The 20,266-nt window shown below is 37.9% G+C and overlaps 1 protein-coding gene across 4 annotated transcripts in view; it reads right to left on the bottom strand.

Moving 5' to 3' along the window:
* The window catches only part of CNTN4 (contactin 4), a 952,026-nt gene that overhangs the window by 472,729 nt on the left and 459,031 nt on the right, over nucleotides 1-20,266 (bottom strand). For all 4 annotated transcript variants that reach the window (XM_044253128.1, XM_044253130.1, XM_044253132.1 and 1 more), the window contains one exon: nucleotides 19,815-19,956. In XM_044253128.1, the coding sequence (XP_044109063.1) occupies nucleotides 19,815-19,869 (55 nt within the window). In that variant the 5' untranslated portion in view covers nucleotides 19,870-19,956. The remainder of the gene's footprint in view (nucleotides 1-19,814; nucleotides 19,957-20,266) is intronic.

Below are 20,266 nucleotides of genomic sequence, written 5' to 3' on the forward strand. Positions count from 1 at the left end.
AGTGAAGCCATACCTTGTGACCTTCCACTACTTCCTTAATCTGATTTAGTTGTCCCTTCTTCTTCTTCTTTTTTTAAAAATATCTTTCTTTCTTTCCTTGACATTGAGAGAGAGAGAGAGAGAGAGCAATCACAAGCAAGGGGAGCAACAGAGGGAGAGGGAGAATCAGACTCTGCTGAGCATGGAGCCCAGTTATGGGGCTCAATTCTAGGTCTCTGGGATCATGACCTGAGCTGAAAGCAGATGCTTAACTGACTGAGCCACCCAAATGCCCCATGATTTAGTTGTCCTTCTATAATGCAGAGGTGATAGTAACCACATTAGGACTACTCTGAGCTCAATATTATTTTTATAATATGCAAAGCACTTAGATGAGAGGGAAGAAGATAGTAATTATTAGTTATTATTACTACTATAATCATCATCATCAGTAATAAAAAAGCATCCTAGGACTCTAAGTCATGTTTCAATGGTAAGAAATTTGAAAAATCAGGTAAAGTAATGATGATTAACAGTTAATGATAAAGTATTACCTGTATGATACAGCATGCTCTTTCATTTCTAAAATTTTCTCATTCAAATATTAGCAGATAGACCAATAGGGTAAAGATACAGTAAAAAAAAGTTCTTATATACATTTATGTCTATATGGCTATATAAAAATAGGATACAGGTTTATCCTTAAAGTAATATAATCACATAAGAGAAATAGTTATCAGTCCCGTTTTTTTCTTCCTTCCTTACCTATGAATGAGGCTGTGACCTGCCCCCTTTTTATTCAACTTTAGAACAAAACTAAACACCATCACTTTTGACCTCCCTTACTTAGTTTTAATCATGATAGGCCAGAAGGTAAGCCTGACCTCAGCATTCTCTCTTTCCCTTTCATGCCAGAATTTTCTTTCTTCTTCATTCATTTATGTAATTCAGAATCCACTAAAGTAAAGAAAATTCAAGTGTTTTGCATGCAGTAGGGCTCAGTGGGAAAAAGGAAGAAGGTCAAGCCCCTTTATTATTAATAAATGATTGCAACAGACATTTTTATCATATCCTGATTATAGGCCAGACATATGTTAAATATTTTAAGTCTCCTTTGCCAAAGAATTAAGAAATTTCCTCAAGTAACTTGGTAGCCACACTTAGAAAAAGATTTTCAAAACCAGATTTATCTCAGGTCCAAGACCATCATCTTATCTACTATAGGTTTTATCAAGAAAGTGTCCTTTTATTTCTTTTTTAATATTTTATTTACTTATTTAAGAGAGAGAGAGAGAGAGAGCGAGTGCAATAGCATGAGTGGGGGAGAGAGGCAGTTGGAGAGGAAGGTACAGACTTCCCCATGGAGGAGGGAGCCTGATGCGGGGCTCGATCCCAGCACCTCAGGATCATGACCTGAGCCGAAAGCAGACACTTAACCATCTGAGCCACCTAGACGCCCCCCCAAGGAAGTATCTTATGACATTTTAACAATATGGTTCATTGAGAACACTGTATTTTACTTGGAATTCTCACTTAAATCTGTCAGAACATATTCATTTAAGACAAATTGCTTCAGCACACAAGATTATAAACTCTTTAAATCCAATATAGATGGATACACACGTAGATGTATGCCCAACACCGGTCAGTACGTGGAAGATAGTAGATGTTTCGCAAACTGTTTTTACATAGGTGAATAGGTTAATAAATAAAACATGTAAGTATTTTCAAAAGAACCAGAAGTTCTAACATGAAGAACCTAATCTCTTCTCCAAATTTATTTGCTACCATATCAAAAGATGACAGGGTAGGTATTATTAGCCAAGTTACCTAAAACCATCCTCAGGGGGGAAAACAGCTGAGAAAGCCAGTCACAAACTTTTATCCAAAACACCCTTAATAATAAAATTCCATGTCCGCTTACATTAAATTTAGACGTGTTATGAATGTGACACAAACACAGCCATCGATTCCAAGTCCAATCAGGAAAAAGTTTGATAAAAGCCAATCAAATATTCCCCAAATGTGATCCTTGCTCTGAAAGTAAGGCACCATGTGAACGTGGGCAGATGAATTAATTTTTTCGCTCTTTTGTTTTCTCATCTGCCCTGAGAAGAGAGGGACTAGACCACAGCAGAACTTTGGCAAGTAATTTCGGCACAACTTTTGAATCTCTGATTGCTAATAAATTTGCTGCAAGGGATTGTTAGGTCAACTACCAGACTCCTCTTCAAAGCTCCTTAAAAAAGAGTTATGCTTTCTTCTGTATCTCAATTTATCCTGACTTACTTTGAAATTTGTTTCCACATCAATAAGCAGGATGCATTTCTAGGTGTGTGAATTCCTTTCTGGTACAGAAGTCACTTAAGTAGAAGCAATATAGTTGACACCAAGAAGTTTACATCAAATTTTGTTTCCTTTTACTTAAATAGTTCAAACAACATGGACGTTGCTGCATTCATACCTTTGAAATAATTTGACATGATACATTCATCATATACTTTGTCAGTAAAACAGCCTCTGCCTTTTTTTGTCATACCCATTTATATATATATCACATAAATACACTCATTTGGATGTATGTATAAAAGTTTATTACAATGCAACCATGATCATTTGAAGGATCATATAAATATACTTGCTTTTATGTATGTATAAATTTTTATTGAAACTCAGCCACACATACATTATACTGTATATGGTTACTGCAAGGACAGACTTGAGGAGTTGCAACAGAGACTATATGGTCCCCCAAACCTAAAATATTTACTATCTGGCCTTTAGGAAAAAAGTTTGCTGACACCTGACCTAAAAGAAACCTGAGACATCTTCCAGAGTAGTGTGCCCAGTAAAAAGAGAATGCAAATTATACAGGTAATTTTAAACTTGCTAGTAGCCACATTTTATTATTTTTATTTTATTATTATTTTTTAAAGATTTATTTATTTATTTGAGAAAGACAGACAGCATGTGAGTGAGCTCAGGGGGAAAGAAAATCCCAAGCAGAATCCATGTTGAGTGCAGAGCCCAAAACAGGGCTCCATCTCATGACCTGAGATCACAACCTGAGCCAGAATCAAGATAAGGATACTTAACTGACTGAGTCACCCGGACACCCCTAAATAAACTGAATTTCTTAAAATGTGGTTACGAGGGGTGTCTGGGTGTCTCGGCTGGTTAAGCGTCTGCATTTAGCTCAGGTCATGATCCAGGCATCCTGGGATCAAGCCCCTCATGGGGCTCCCTGCTCAGCAGTGAGCCTGTTTCTCCTGTTCTCTCTGCCCCTACCCCTGCTTGAGCTCTCTCTCTCTCAAATAAATAAACACTTAAAAAAATCAATTTATTTAAATAAAAAAAGGAAACAAAACCAAAAAAATAGTTTACCCATTTGTCCTCTTTCTGCCTTCCCTTTTTGTACCAAAACTATTTACAAAGCATTGGCTTGGGATATAATCCTCAGGTAGGGGGAAGTTTAATCTCAAATTCAGTACAGATTTTTAATTTTAGCCACCAGGAGGTTTGGTACCTACAGGAAGGAAAAGAAATGCTCTGCTTCCTAGAGACACCTATATGGGACAAATCAGTAACAATGGTCATTCTGCTTCCTCAAGATCACCCTCATACACAGATGGTCTTCTTTCCCTGACATTAGTACCCCCTCTCTTGTTTCCATGATGGAATCAAGTGTCACACCTCAGGTGAATTAAAGTCAGAGAGTTCACTCCCACAAGGATGTTTATGCTTTCCCCCCCCTCTTATTACAGGATTTGCTCTTTGGGTATGGGCTAGAGAGAGATGAAACCCCCAGTGTCCATAAAACACACACTAGAAGGTGCCTTAAGGGAGCAGTGGAAGACAGATTGAGATTAGAGTTTGGAAACTTGGATTCTGAACATGCTACTAATTATCTGTGTGTCTTTGGCCAAACCAGTTAACTTGTCTAAAATATGGGAGTTGGGATAGGCTGACAGTCCTATAATCCTGTTAATTATATATAACAGAAGTTGCCACTGAATAATGCTGATTTCCTGACAAGATAGGCTCTATCAGTAAAATGTAATATTTAATAAGATTTCAAAAACATTTTCCCCCCCAAGGAGTTTTTTAAAAAAATTTGCTAAGATATAATCCACATGCAATATAATCCGCCCTTTTATAATGTACAATAAAATCATGCTATGGTATGTATATTTGTTTTCCCCTCAAATTCCTATGTCTAAATCCTAGCCCTGTGATGATGGGTATATAGACAGAATTTGGCTATCTGCCATCTGGAAGAAGGCCTTTTTCACCAGAACCTAACAAGCTGGCAAGTTGATTTTGGACTTCCAGCCCATGGAAACTGTGAGCAACAAATTTCTGTTTATAAGCCATCAAGTTTGTGGTTATCGTAGCCTTACTTGATTAAGACAAGTGGTTTACAGTATATTCAGAAGGTTGTTCAGGCATTACTTCAAAATTCCAGAGTATTTTCTCCCTTTCTTCCTTCTTTACTTCCTCTCTTCCCTCCTTCCTTCCTCTCTCTCTCTTTTTTTAAGATTCTATTTGTTCATTTGAGAGAGAGAGAGAGAGAAAGAGAGCTTGAAAGAGACCATGAGCAGGGGGGGCGGAAAGAGGGAGAAGCAGATCCCTGCTGAACAGGAAGCCTGATGCAGGACTCCATCCCAGGACTCTGGGATCAAGACCTGAGCTGAAGGCAGACACTTAACTGACTGGGCCACCCAGGCACCCAATTCCCGAGTATTTTCATCATCCTAAGGAAACTGTACACCCAATAGCAGTCACTCTAGTCTTCCCCTACACCCCCTTCTGGGCAAGAATAATTTATTTCCTGTCTCTATGGATTTTTGTGCTTTGTACATTTCATATAAATGAATTAACATATGGCCTTTTGTGTCTGGCTTCTTTTACTTAGAATATTTCAAGGGTTTATCCATGTTGTAGTATCAGTATGCCATTCCTCTTTATGGCTGAATAACACTCCATTGTACGAGAATCATATTTTGTTTATCCATTCATCAACTATTGACATTTGGGTTATTCCCACTTCTTGACTACTATGAATAATAGTGCTATGAACATTTTTGTACAAATTACTTCTATTCTGGTCAATGTGATTTGTAGGGTCTCTGTAAAAAAAAACTTTTCAAAAAATCTTCTAGTCTTCAATATTTCACTGTTTTTGCTGGGTACAAGAAGACTTCGACATTCTTTCTTCTATAAAAGCACCTTGGAGGGACTATGATAAAGAACATTTACCTTATTCTTTGAGTCAAAAGTTTAAAAAATTTACATTTTGTACCTCTCCCCTCTATACCTGTCCCTTAATCAATTTCCCTTCAGGCTCAGGGCTACCAGCTTGAGTTTCTACTTCTACAAAGACAAGAAAAAGAAGGGAATTATTCTTAGCTATAGTTATAAACTAAGGAATAATAGGTTAGTTCCTGCATCTTCTATGGCATTGCTATTCAATAGACCCATAATGTGAGGTCCATACATAATTAACATTTTTCTAGTACCTACATTAAAAGAAAAAATAAACTGGCAAAATTAATGTTTTGTTTAGCCCAGTGTATTCATTTCAACATGTAATTGGTATAAAAATTACTAGAGGTATTTTCAATGTTTCCTTGTACTAGGTTTCCAAATCCCAGGGCAGCCACAAAAAGAAGGGGATGTGAAGGTAGAGGCAGAGATTGAAGTCATCCATCCAAAAGGCAAGGAATGCCAAGGATTGCTACTATAACCAGAAGCTAGGAAGAGGCAAGGAGGGATTCTTTCCTTGAACCTTCAGAATGAGTATGGCCCTGCCAACATCTTGATTTCAGATTTCCAGCTTCAAGACCTCTGAGAGAGTAAATTTCTGTTGTTTTGGGCCACTTATTTATTATTCGTAATTTGTTACAGCTGCCCTAGGAAACTCTACAGATTTTGGGAGGTGTTTCGACCAGCCACATGTCAAGTGCTCATAGCTAACTGTGGCTACTTCCAGCACAAATTAAAGCTTTAGAGGGGTCTTCTGTGGCCTTTTGCCAACATTACTATAGAAAAAGAGAACCTTGGACCAAAATCTCAGTTCAGATCTGACAGAGTGAGTCATCTCACCTAGAATTATTCCTTTCCAAAACAAAACAATCTGTTATCTACCTTAAGGGAAAGGATTCTTGAACTCCGAGAAGACAAAACAACCTGACAATTTACTAGGCACTGTGCAAAATATTCCTGCTTTTTTTCCCCCCTTTTATTTCTCTAAGCACAGAATTCACATCTAATGATAATATGTACATTATTGTTTACCAAAAGGATTAGTCATTATACTGTATTTGTAGGTTCCAGGGACATTTTTCTTCTATTTTCCACTTTCCCAAGATTCGACCACATAGTTCTAGTTCCCTTTAAAATTAAAGAAAAACATCTTTTCTGCATTCATTACATCACAAAACAGATCAAGAGCACAGGCCAATATCATACCTGTTAGTGGCTCACAGGCAGTGAAACAAGGCTTAGCAGAAAAATTAAATTATTTCATTACTCAGGACACCTCTTCAACATGAGAAGTCCTTACTTTGTATTCTTTTTTTTTTTAAAGATTTTTTATTTATTTATTTGACAGACAGAGATCACAAGTAGGCAGAGAGGCAGGCAGAGAGAGAGAGAGAGAGGAAAGCAGGCTCTCCGCTCAGCAGAGAGCCCGATGCGGGACTCGATCCCAGGACCCTGGGATCATGACCTGAGCCGAAGGCAGCGGTTTAACCCACTGAGCCACCCAGGCGCCCCCTTACTTTGTATTCTCAGGTATTCAGTAAGGTGCTCTGAAAGTCGCATCAGTAAAAGCGCAGCATATGTACGAGGGGGAAAAGTAAACCACTAGATTATGAATCACAAAACTTCGATTCCAGCTTTGACATTGATGCCAGACATATGACCTTGAGCAGGTCACTTTACCACTAAGAATCCCATATGTAAAACTGGAATAACGACAATTCCTGCCTTACCTGCCTCCCACGAGCATTTAATATGGTTCTCAAGCATCGAAAAACATCAGAATCTTATAGATGTGTTATTAAAACACACACTGAGGGACTCATTTCCACAAATTCTGATTCTGTAGGTTTGGGCTGAAGTCTGGGAATCTGCATTTCCGATCACTGTACCAGGTGATGCTGATGCTGCTGGTCCATGAACTACATTTGAGAACTACTGGTTCATAGTATTTTATTTTATTATTTTTTAAAGATTTTATTTATTTATTTGACAGAGATTACAAGTAGGCAGAGAGGCAGGCAGAGAGAGAGAGGAGGAAGCAGGCTCCCTGCTGAGCAGACAGCCCGATGCGGGACTCGATCCCAGGACCCTGAGATCACGACCTGAGCTGAAGGCAGCGGCTTAACCCACTGAGCCACCCAGGCGCCCCTGGTTCATAGTATTTTATAAGATGGCGAGCTCTATGAGGACAGGTCCTAGGTGTCATTAGGCATGATATTATCACAGTAAAAAGCTCAGGCTTTGGAGATATACAGACTCAAATTCAATACTGCTTTGATTCCTTAGTCAGGTCATAACCCCTCATCTAGGAAATGGGTTCTTGTCAGGTTAAATGGGATAACTGCACACACGAATGTGATGTATCTGGCACAGATATGCTCAATAAATTTTCACTCATTATTATTGTGGTTGCCTCTAGCCCCTAACAGCCTTGCTAAACAGACTGTTCAGCTAATATTTCATAGTTAACAAGTGCTAAACAAATTAAGGGTGTTATTACAGTAGTGTAAGGCAACATCTCATCAAACTCTGTTTATCATATAGATGAAGTATCTGGTTGACATCACCAATGGGAGTTAAGGGGGGGAGAGAAGAATAGAAGGATGTGGCTCATCACAGTCTTTGCCCTAGTACATTCCACCACAGTTCCTTAGGGGCTGTTACGTGCACCTTTCTTTATCTGGGTTGGTTGTTGTTGTTGTTGCTGTTATTGTTTGTAAAATGTATTTTGGAAATCTTTCATCATTTTGAGCCACCAGATCCTTCTATCTTTAGAAACTTTATCTCTTTGCAACTTGATAAATTTCTGGAAGCCCCATCATAGAAACCTTCCCAACTCTTTCCCAGTGGCAGTTCCCCAGACAGATGGCTCCAGCTGGCAACGGTCTTTGGTGTCTTCCTTCTAGGAAGCAGACCCTAAATGTTGTGGCTGGTATACAAGTAAATGGACGCCCACTTGTTTGTTGCTTCTGGTGATGATGATAATAACAGCACTAACTGCAACTAACACTTAGTCCATGTGACAAAGCCAGGCACCTTCCTGAGTGCTCTACACATAGAAGTTTAATCAATTTGGGTATTTATTTTTCATCGATATTCTTCATTATTATTATATCCCTATTTTAATGATGAGGTCATACTGCAAAAAGGTGAGGTCAGGGGAACAAATGTGCTATAAAGTCTGCTATCCAATCTTCAACCAATGAAGAAAGGCAGACACCAGGGTGCTAAGAAGTGGATACTGGTGACATCATCATCACCATTACCACCACCACCACCAGTGCCAAGAGGACAGGGTCTATGTTTCACTTAGAACTAAACTTCGTTCTTAGAATGAGAGCAATGCAATGTTTAGCACTAGCAGATCCTCAACTGGATGTCGAATGACTCGGTGAACAATAGCTCACATGAAATGGTGCTGGCTAAGTATCAGACACCGTACTAGGCATGAAGAACACATACATGATTTCAAACCTAATAAACACCCAAATGAAGTAAATACACTTATTCTGTCCATTTTATAGGTGGTGGGAAAAGCCACCTAAGAGAGGGAGATAAAACAGCTTGATCATACAGCCTTTAAGTGGCTGACCTATCTATTTCATTTCAAAGTCCCTGCTCTTAACAACCTGTGCTGCTGGGCCTCCAGGTCCCATTTTTGGCAATGTAGGAGATGCCACAGGCTACTCTTCCACCTACCATCCTCAAGCTCTGGGGTTAATCCTGTATTTCAACAAACAACTACTACACAAGTTGATATGAAATGCAGAGTAATATATAGATTTTAATCTGTTTTTCTCCCTTACTCCTAATATGTTTCATTCAACAGATTTTTTTTTTGGGGGGGGTAGATCCAGGCCCTAGACTCTATCACTAAGAGAATTTTATTTATAGCTAAGACATCCAGCTTGGCTGAGCATATCTAATGAAGCCATTAATGATGTTGCTTCAGGAGAGGTCTTAAATTGAATATTTCTAATAACTTTTGGGTGGTATGACTGCTACTATATGTCCATGCCTATGGGGATATAAAGCTGCTGCCAGTTTCTCTATTTACCTCAACATCTTCATTACTGATTATTATTTTCCCACCATGAAATGTACTTAAGTACTTAAATTGATATTCAAAAGGAGTTTTCCACTTGCTGTTTATTATTTTCTGGGCATACTTCTTCCCATTCTTTTCTTGAATTTTCATCACTGGAGTCACTGCTTTTTAATCTAGTTATTAGCTCTCTTCTTGCTAAATCTTTCTACTGCTTTGGCTTCGTTTCATGGCCATGGTTAGAAAACAGCACAGAGGAAATAGGAAATCCATTCGTTGGGTTCAGTCAGCATGACTATAAATGCATTAGCAAGCCAGTTTCTTAGAAAGAGAAACAATAAAATAGGAGGTCACTAAAGGACTATGCTTTGCAGTAACTATATGAAAACTGACATTTATCCAAACCTTTTTTGATCTTAACTTTATTTTTGTAACTTTTGCAAAAGCAGAGTCAGTACTAGGTTTAATATCTGTCTAGAACTGTTAATTATTTGAATGTTGCCCATTCTTCTGTTTATTCTGGAAAAAATATGAGAATGTTGAGAAATGAAATACTATATAGGCTGTCCTATGAGGACAAGCTGTGAAACTAACTTCAGTGTGCTCTCCATTCTGGTGGAGCTACATGGGCATTATGAAGAAGGCTTCCCTTCCCTTCCCTTATTTTCAGCATGATCCTGAACTTTTCTGGAATATTCTGATTAAGTAGACAGATGATGCTCATTGAGTTCTATTATCACAATGAATATATACTGGAAGTTCCTAGTGTGTATTTGTGTCCTCTTACCCTGGAAGAAGCTAAAACCATAGACAGTCTACTTATCTTAGTGATAAGAGATTTCGTGAGCATAAAAATCCCTTCTGAAGACCACTGAATATTCTCTCCAAGTAGTCTGATTGCAGGTATTGGCCTTTGGCTTATATTTTTTTACTATCATAGATACAAGCTATATGCCTATGACCAACTATTCAACCCAGGGCTCCTCCTTGCTCCATATTTTGTGCACACTCACCAATGCTAGAATATATCTCTCTTGAATTATACAGGACCATTACTCCACTGTTTACCCCCATATGCAGCTGTAACAATGGCATGGAATTTTGTGAACAAGTCAACAAATGCTTGCATTTGGAAAGGATGCACTTTATCAAAAAGAGATAATTGCTGAAGTTGGTAAACTGCACCACAGAGATGAGAATAAATTTAGCCTCTCTGAAACCAAAATCAACTGAGAATACATCAAACATACACATTTTTTCACTCATTCACAGAGGGTATTCACATAGCTTGCTGCCTCTTTCCATACATGAACATATGGACCATCCATTTTACTCTTTCTTTCAAATTCTGCCAAAGTGAACAGAATCAATAACACATGGTTGCGCATAGGAACTAGGTAAAACTTTGTAGTAAGTTAAACACAATTTTAAGTTTAGCTCTAACATTTCCAGAATTAATTAATTAATTGATTGATTAATTTCTCAGACCATGTGTATAGCTAAAGCCAAAAATTTCTGAGTTGATAAAGAACTTTGGGAACAATCTGTTTAATAGCCTCATTGTACAGAGGTATAAAGTGAATCCCAGAGGAGCAATTATGACTTGCTCTGTATTTGGCTAATACTGCAACCAGTAAACTGTAAAAACAATAAGAGAGTTGCTTAATAGTAAAATATTATCTGGTTGCAAGACCTAGACAATAGTCAAGTTGTACCTGTATAAAGGCATGTGTACATGCACTTGTATAATTAACTGCATACATATACCTACAAGGATATACATCATAGTCAAGCACATCAGTAATCTCTGTCAAAACTATGTTTCCTGTTTGATTTCTTCTTAATTACTGACATGACTAATACTGGGCCACTGCTCTGCTATTAATCAGCGTGTATGTATTTTTGGTTTGTATTCCTCCAAAATCAGTGTGAAGGAAGGTTTGGAAACAGCTAGTTTATTTGGGAGATGATCCCAGGAAGCAGGGGTGAAACAGGTAAAGGTAGAATAAACTACTATAGGCAACTGGGATTCCATCTTTCTTACGGTTCTTTAAGGAACCATGTAGAATGTGCCTAATAACTGTCCTCCTAAATGACAGGAGGCTGTGGTATTTATTACGGTTCTCCCTAACTCACTGGTTGAGGAATGTAGCAGCGGAGAGTGAGCTTCTAATAGTTTCTCTTGCTTGTAACTATAGACAAAGACTGGAGGCAGAAAAACATACAGGGGGGCACAGTGTACCCAGCAGTAGCTGAAGTAAGAAATGGGCAAGGTGGTGTCATACAAAAACATCTCATATAAAGTATAAGGCAAATAAACCAATTCTCATACTTTATATATTTAAACCTAATACACAAACACACACACACATATAAAATAAAAAGTTGTATGGAGGTGACTAGTCCCTCCCTTAACATAAAAGTGACTACAGTCTGCCTTGGGTTCATAGTCGACCTTAAAATTGTAGACTGCTCCCGGGAAAAGAAGTCTGTAACATACAATGGTAAAAGTATTAGATTGGCAGCTGACTTATCCACAGAGACCTGGCAGGCCAGAAAGAGCTGGCATGATATTTTCAGAGCACTAAACGAGAAAAACATGCAGCCAAGAATACTATATCCAGCTAGGCTATCATTGAAAATAGAAGGAGAGATTAAAAGTTTCCAGGACAAACAAAAACTGAAAGAATTTGCAAACACCAAACCAGCTCTACAGGAAATACTGAAAGGGGTCCTCTAAGCAAAGAGAGAGCCTACAAGTGGTAGATCAGAAAGGAACAGAGACAATATACAGTAACAGTCAGCTTACAGGCAATACAATGGCACTAAAATCATATCTCTCAATAGTTACCCTGAATGTTAATGGGCTAAATGCCCCAATCAAAAGACACAGGGTATCAGAATGGAAAAAAAAAACAAAACCCATCTATATGTTGCCTCCAAGAAACTCATTTTAAGCCCGAAGACACCTCCAGATTTAAAGTGAGGGGGTGGAAACGAATTTACCATGCTAATGGACATCAGAAAAAAGCAGGAGTGGCAATCCTTATATCAGATCAATTAGATTTTAAGCCAAAGACTATAAAAGAGATGAGGAAGGACACTATATCATACTCAAAGAGTCTGTCCAACAAGAAGATCTAACAATTTTAAATATCTATGCCCCCAACGTGGGAGCAGCCAACTATATAAACCAATTAATAACAAAATCAAAGAAACACATCAACAATAATAACACTCACCTCACTGAAATGGACAGATCATCCAAGCAAAAGATCAACAAGGAAATAAAGGCCTTAAATGATACACTGGACGAGATGGACATCACAGATATATTCAGAACATTTCATCCCAAAGCAACAGAATACACATTCTTCTCTAGTGCACATGGAACATTCTCCAGAATAGATCACATCCTCGGTCCTAAATCAGGACTCAACCGGTATCAAAAGATTGGGATCATTCCCTGCATATTTTCAGACCACAATGCTCTGAAGCTAGAAATCAACCACAAGAGGAAGTTTGGAAAGAACCCAAATACATGGAGACTAAACAGCATCCTTCTAAAGAATGAATGGGTCAGGGGCGCCTGGGTGGCTCAGTGGGTTAGGCCGCTGCCTTCGGCTCAGGTCATGATCTCAGGGTCCTGGGATCGAGTCCCGCATCGGGCTCTCTGCTCTGCAGGGAGCCTGCTTCCTCCTCTCCCTCTCTCTGCCTGCCTATCTGCCTGCTTGTGATCTCTGTCTGTCAAATAAATAAATAAAATCTTTAAAAAAAAAAAAAAGAAGAATGAATGGGTCAACCGGGAAATTAAAGAAGAATTGAAAAAAATCATGGAAACAAATGATAATGAAAATACAACGGTTCAAAATCTGTGGGACACAACAAAGGCAGTCATGAGAGGAAAATATATAGCAGTACAAGCTTTTCTCAAGAAACAAGAAAGGTCTCAGGTACACAACCTAACCCTACACCTAAAGGAGCTGGAGAAAGAACAAGAAAGAAACCCTAAGCCCAGCAGGAGAAGAGAAATCATAAAGATCAGAGCAGAAATCAATGAAATAGAAACCAAAAAAACAAAAGAACAAATCAATGAAACTAGGAGCTGGTTCTTTGAAAGAATTAATAAAATTGATAAACCCCTGGCCAGATTTATCAAAAAGAAAAGAGAAAGGACCCAAATAAATAAAATCATGAATGAAAGAGGAGAGATCACAACTAACACCAAAGAAAGACAAACTATTATAAGAACATATTATGAGCAACTCGACGCCAACAAATTTGACAATCTGGAAGAAATGGATGCATTCCTAGAAACATATAAACTACCAAAATTGAACCAGGAAGAAACAGAAAGCCTGAACAGACCCATAACCAGTAAGGAGATTGAAACAGTCATTAAAAATCTCCAAACAAAAGCCCAGGGCCAGACGGCTTCCCGGGGGAATTCTACCAAACATTTAAAGAAGAACTAATTCCTATTCTCCTGAAACTGTTCCAAAAAATAGAAATGGAAGGAAAACTTCCAAACTCATTTTATGAGGCCAGCATCACCTTGATCCCAAAACCAGACAAGGATCCCATCAAAAAAGAGAGCTATAGACCAATATCCTTGATGAACACAGATGGGAAAATTCTCACCAAAATACTAGCCAATAGGATTCAACAGTCCATTAAAAGGATTATTCACCACAACCAAGTGGGATTTATCCCAGGGTTGCAAGGTTGGTTCAACATCCGCAAATCAGTCAATGTGATACAACACATCAATAAAAGAAAGAACAAGAACCATATGATACTCTCAATAGATGCTGAAAAAGCATTTGACAAAGTACAGCATCCCTTCCTGATCAAAACTCTTCAAAGTGTAGGGATAGAGGGCACATACCTCAATATCATCAAAGCCATCTATGAAAACCCCACCGCAAATATCATTCTCAATGGAGAAAAACTGAAAGCTTTTCTGCTAAGGTCAGGACCACGGCAGGGATGTCCATTATCACCACTGCTATTCAACATAGTACTAGAGGTCCTAGCCTCAGCAATCAGACAACAAAAGGAAATTAAAGGCATCCAAATCGGCAAAGAAGAAGTCAAATCATTACTCTTCACAGATGATATGATACTCTATGTGGAAAATCCAAAAGACTCTACTCCAAAACTGCTAGAACTTGTACAGGAATTCAGTAAAGTGTCAGGATATAAGATCAATGCACAGAAATCAGTTGCATTTCTCTACACCAACAACAAGACAGAAGAAAGAGAAATTAAGGAGTCAATCCCATTTACAATTGCACCCCAAACCATAAGATACCTAGGAATAAATCTAACCAAAGAGGCTAAGAATCTATACTCAGAAAGCTATAAAGTTCTCATGAAAGAAATGGAGGAAGACACAAAGAAATGGAAAAATGTTCCATGCTCCTGGATTGGAAGAATAAATATTGTGAAAATGTCTATGCTACCTAAAGCAATCTACACATTTAATGAAATTCCTATCAAAATACCATCCATCTTTTTCAAAGAAATGGAACAAATAATTTTAAAATTTATATGGAACCAGAAAAGACCTCGAATAGGCAAAGGGATATTGAAAAACAAAGCCAAAGTTGGTGGCATCACAATTCCGGACTTCAAGCTTTATTACAAAGCTGTCATCATCAAGACAGCATGGTACTGGCACAAAAACAGAAACATAGATCAATGGAACAGAATAGAGAGCCCAGAAATAGACCCTCAATTCTATGGTCAACTAATCTTTGACAAAGCAGGAAAGAATGTCCAATGGAAAAAAGACAGCCTCTTTAATAAATGGTGTTGGGAAAATTGGACAGCCACGTGCAGAAAAATGAAATTGGACCATTTCCTTACACCACACACAAAAATAGACTCAATGTGAGAAAGGAATCCATCAAAATCCTTGAGAAGAACACAGGTAGCAACCTCTTCGACCTCAGCCGCAGCAACATCTTCCTAGGAACATCGCCAAAGGCAAGGGAAGCAAAGGCAAAAATGAACTATTGGGATTTCATCAAGATCAAAAGCTTTTGCACAGCAAAGGAAACAGTTAACAAAATCAAAAGACAACTGACAGAATGGGAGAAGATATTTGCAAACGACCTATCAGATAAAGGACTAGTGTCCAAAATCTATAAAGAACTTAACAAACTCGACACCCAAAGAACAAATAATCCAATCAAGAAATGGGCAGAGGACATGAACAGATGTTTCTGCAAAGAAGACATCCAGATGGCCAACAGACACATGAAAAAGTGCTCCATATCACTCAGCATCAGGGAAATACAAATCAAAACCACAATGAGATATCACCTCACACCAGTCAGAATGGCTAAAATCAACAAGTCAGGAAATGACAGATGCTGGCGAGGATGCGGAGAAAGGGGAACACTCCTACACTGTTGGTGGGAATGCAAGCTGGTGCAACCACTCTGGAAAACAGCATGGAGGTTCCTCAAAATGTTGAAAATAGAACTGCCCTATGACCCAGCAATTGCACTACTGGGTATTTACCCTAAAGATACAAACGTAGTGATCCAAAGGGGCACGTGCACCCGAATGTTTATAGCAGCAATGTCCACAATAGCCAAACTATGGAAAGAACCTAGATGTCCATCAACAGATGAATGGATCAAGAAGATGTGGTATATATACACAATGGAATACTATGCAGCCATCAAAAGAAACGAAATCTTGCCATTTGCGACAACATGGATGGAACTAGAGCGTATCATGCTTAGCGAAATAAGTCAAGCGGAGAAAGACAACTATCATATGATCTCCCTGATATGAGGAAGTGTTGATGCAACATGGGGGCTTAAGTGGGTAGGAGAAGAATCCATGAAACAAGATGGGATAGGGAGGGAGACAAACCATAAGTGATTCTTAATCTCACAAAACAAACTGAGGGTTGCTGGGGGGAGGGGGGTTGGGAGAAGGGGGTAGGGTTATGGACATTGGGGAGGGTATGTGCTTTGGTGAGTGCTGTGAAGTGTGTAAACCTGGCGATTCACAGACCTGTACCCCTGGGGATAAAAATATATGTTTATAAACAATAAAAAATTTAAAAAAAATTGTAGACTGCTTTCGCGCTCTCTCTCTCTTTCTCTCTCTCTCTCTCATGTCTGGCCAGCATGCAGCATTCATTCATTTGAAATATGTTTATTTAATTATTGAATGGCACTGTTCACTAGGCATTTTGAAGATACTAGTGAAGATGAAGATAGCAGTGATCTAAAAAAAAAACAAAAAACCCACCAGAAATATCTGCCTGAATAAAGCTTCAATCAAGCGGGGAAAGACATTTAGTATAAAAACAAATAAAATACAGTTATTCATATATTGATAAGAAACTTAAAGAAAAATAAAATAATAAGCGGGGTAGAGAATGTTGCTAAAAGAAAATGTTGCTATTTTCACTAGTATTAATTTGTTTATTATTGTCAAGAAGAGCCTCACCAACTACGTGGCATTTAAGCAACAGTTCAAATAAGGTTAGAGGGCAAGTGACAGGGACATTTAATGGAAGAAAATTCTTGGCAAAATGAAGACTTTGTACAGACACCCCCAACATCCAGTGTACTTGGAAAAGTGTATAGTAACAACAACAACAAAAAAAACCCCAAAACCAAAAACAAACAAACAAACAAACAAAAAACCCAGTGCTGGAAATAAACTTTGCCAACTGGTAGACCAGGAGCTATATCTCTAGCCTGAAGACCATTTTGGTCTGTTTTATGCAGGCTTTTTGTTTTCATTTTTAAAATTAATTTGAATTGATTGGCAATGTTAAAAAAAAAATAAGAGGTTTATGCATAAAAATGTTGAAGAACTAGAAGACCTAGCACAGAGGACTAGAGTTGGGCACTAATTAGATGGTTGCTAATTTAGCAGGATATGTTTTCTCCGATTTTCCACAATTACCAGCATCCTATATTGTATGTAGGAGTCACTATCCCTTGAAGAATGTTCACTCATTTGTTAACTTCCTTACTCATTCAGGTGGTGGAGTTCTGTGATCCCTGGTTTAAATTCACTAAGAGGCAGGATAATAAAACCAATTTTGTAGAGAATGGATTTTCAGACTACTACTATTTCTTCTTCTTCTTCTTCTTCTTCTTCTTCTTCTTCTTCTTCTTTTTAAATTATTGTCAGAGACTTAGCTTAGTATTTGGCAAAAGAGAAGAACATTTCTATTGTACCATAAATTACTAATCAATACCTTTAAATAATTAGCAGACCTCAAGATCTATATTGCAGGAGCAATAAGCTTATACATTTGGATCTTCTATCTTATTTAGGAAAAGACCCATTTGAGATCCACTAATTATGGTAAACATAACAGACACAAATATTTTCCTTGCCAAAAACTTACCATAAAATCTATGACTAAGGAAGTATAGGAACGGAAAAAACCGAGAAGCTAAAGCAGTTAAAGAAATCTGTTCAAAATTCAGAGTACTGAGTGCTATATAATTTAATGAAATCAAGACAAATAGCAAGAAAACAAAAACATTAATTAAAGCTTGACTTTACCTACACTGAAGGAGGCATATGGTAAGGGAATATTAATGCCATGCGAAACAGTTCACAAAAAAGGCTCACAGAAACAATCGATATACCAACCAATTCCCAACAAAAAGCTAATTGAACAGAAAGATACAGGTACTCATCTTCAATGAGAATTCCAAGTTTTTCAAAACACAACTCAGAAGATTAATGTCTTCCTTGATTTTCAACTCTTTAATTTCTTGACATCTACTCAGCACACTGGTTTAAATAAGCACATTGCTGTAGTGAAATACTGAGAAATCCGTTCACTGCTTTAAACTTTAAAGAATATGTTCATCCCAGAGTAGGAGAAGTTAGAACCAGACTGACTCAGTTAAGGCCTTTTCTGGAGGGTCCATGTACACAAAATGACTGGAGAAAAGCAAGTGAGGCACAAAGCCTGATAAACATTGGTGGAGAATGACAAGATTTACTCTCCAGTCAGATGAGGGAGAAGTGATAAAGCTAAAACAGGTGTCTGGACGCCAACATATCCATAATCAGGTAATGGTGAGGATATTTGTGAAGACAAAAGGTTCAGGATTTAAAGGTAGGGCACTACAATGCTTATGAGTGAATGTGGGTTAACATTTAGAAAAAGAGTGAGAATGGAAGCCAAAATTTCAAGACTAAATTTGTAAGCATAAACTGGACAAATCAACAATATAACTAAAGGACTATATTCTAATGATCAAAATTATGGATTCTGGAGTCAGTCTGCTTGAGTCTGAAACTTAAGTTTCCCCACTTACTGGCTTGGCTAAGTTTCTTAAGTTCTTCTTGATGTTTCAGTAATGATATTAATAGTAATGGTGTTGCCAATAAAAATAAATAGTTAACACTGACTTCTTAGTGGTCATGATGTAATTAAATGAGCTAAATTATAACAGGTGAGCACAGTGCCTGGCATGGAAAATTCATCTCTGTATGTTAGTATTACCACTGCTAGCTTTAATTTTGTAACTATTACAAATAATCTGTTCTATCAAGCTTTCAATCTATGTACCTTAGAACTCAGCTAATAGAGCTTTAAGGGAGCAGTAACCGTGTGTGTCGTTCTCAGAATTATGTTCCCAGATACTAGCACAAAGCTGGGTCTTTGCAAGGTACTCAGTAACATTATTTGAACAAAGTCATGAATCAAAGTAATGGTGACCCAAAAGTCTTTTTGTTGTATTTTATAAAAATGCAAATATACTCCAGGTTCCCTCTTGGACTCAAAACTCTCAATAACAAAGCAGGTCAGAAGACATTTGAAAAAGGCCTGGAAAGATGCCCACCACCCCAACCTTAAAACCAACTCTCAGCATGCGTTGGACTTAAGATGCATCAATATTTGAATTATGTATGCTACCTGGTAGGTTCATATCTTCCAGAAAATCGAGAAAGTAATAAGCAGCATGTCTGAACTTTTCAAAGCCCTTGTCTACTAGCTGACCATTGGTACACAGTAAAAATCTCCTATCTTTTTTCTTTCTGTCTTCTGCTAACTATAGGTGTATTGAAATGAAAAAGAAAGAGTCTTAGTATCAAAAGATGGAGCAATATTAACAAAGACATTGAAAGAGCTGCCCAAATAAACTTCCATCCACTGACATCAAAGTAGGCAATACTCTAGACTATATTATTGGTTTTATTGCCCAATATCTCTATGCAATTGACCAGTGGGATGAGCAAAAATAACAACTTTCAAACTAAATAATGGCTCAGAGGACTCTAAAAGGACCGGATAGGCAGGTGAAACATCAATGTCTAGCTCTGGATACAACACCATGAAAAGAGCCACTAAAAGACCATCAGGAAAGTATATTCAACAGTGTCAGCAAATGTTAGTCTAGTCATAGTAACGTGCACGCTTATGATTTTATCATTGCCATCTAAAGTGAAGACCCACTTTTGAATTAGTGTGAAATACAGTGGCATTTTTAAATCAAGAAGTTTTTAAATGACACTCTACCTGCAAGGCACAACATGAATGATTGCAGTACCAGCAGTTCCCATGGCAACCTCATCTTCAGTTTCCGAGGTCAAAGGAGTTTCGAGTCCAATAACAAGTGAAAAGAATCGCTGCTTCTTTTAAGTTTTGTTCAACCTTTAATCTGTGGGAAAGAAGAGACATTGCAATGAGATTCGCAGATACTTCTTGTGGTCTCTACAAATTTGTTTTTACCTGAATACAAATAAAACTCACTTGTGGAAAGTCCGACTAAAGAATAGTATGTTAAATTATGAATATGAAGCAAATAAGCTCCCTCTCCTTTCCTTCTAAATAATACCTGGGCAGATAATGGAGCTGGTGTCTCCCTGTGGCTACTGAGTGTAAGCAAGAACAGCTTTCCTTAGATATAAACCAACCCAAAGGCAGAGGAATGGACTATTTTTTTTTTTAATAAGGTCCTACTCAAGCCT

This window comes from Neovison vison, chromosome 6 (assembly GCF_020171115.1).
Source record: "Neovison vison isolate M4711 chromosome 6, ASM_NN_V1, whole genome shotgun sequence".
In the NCBI taxonomy this organism is placed as follows: Eukaryota; Metazoa; Chordata; class Mammalia; order Carnivora; family Mustelidae; genus Neogale; species Neogale vison.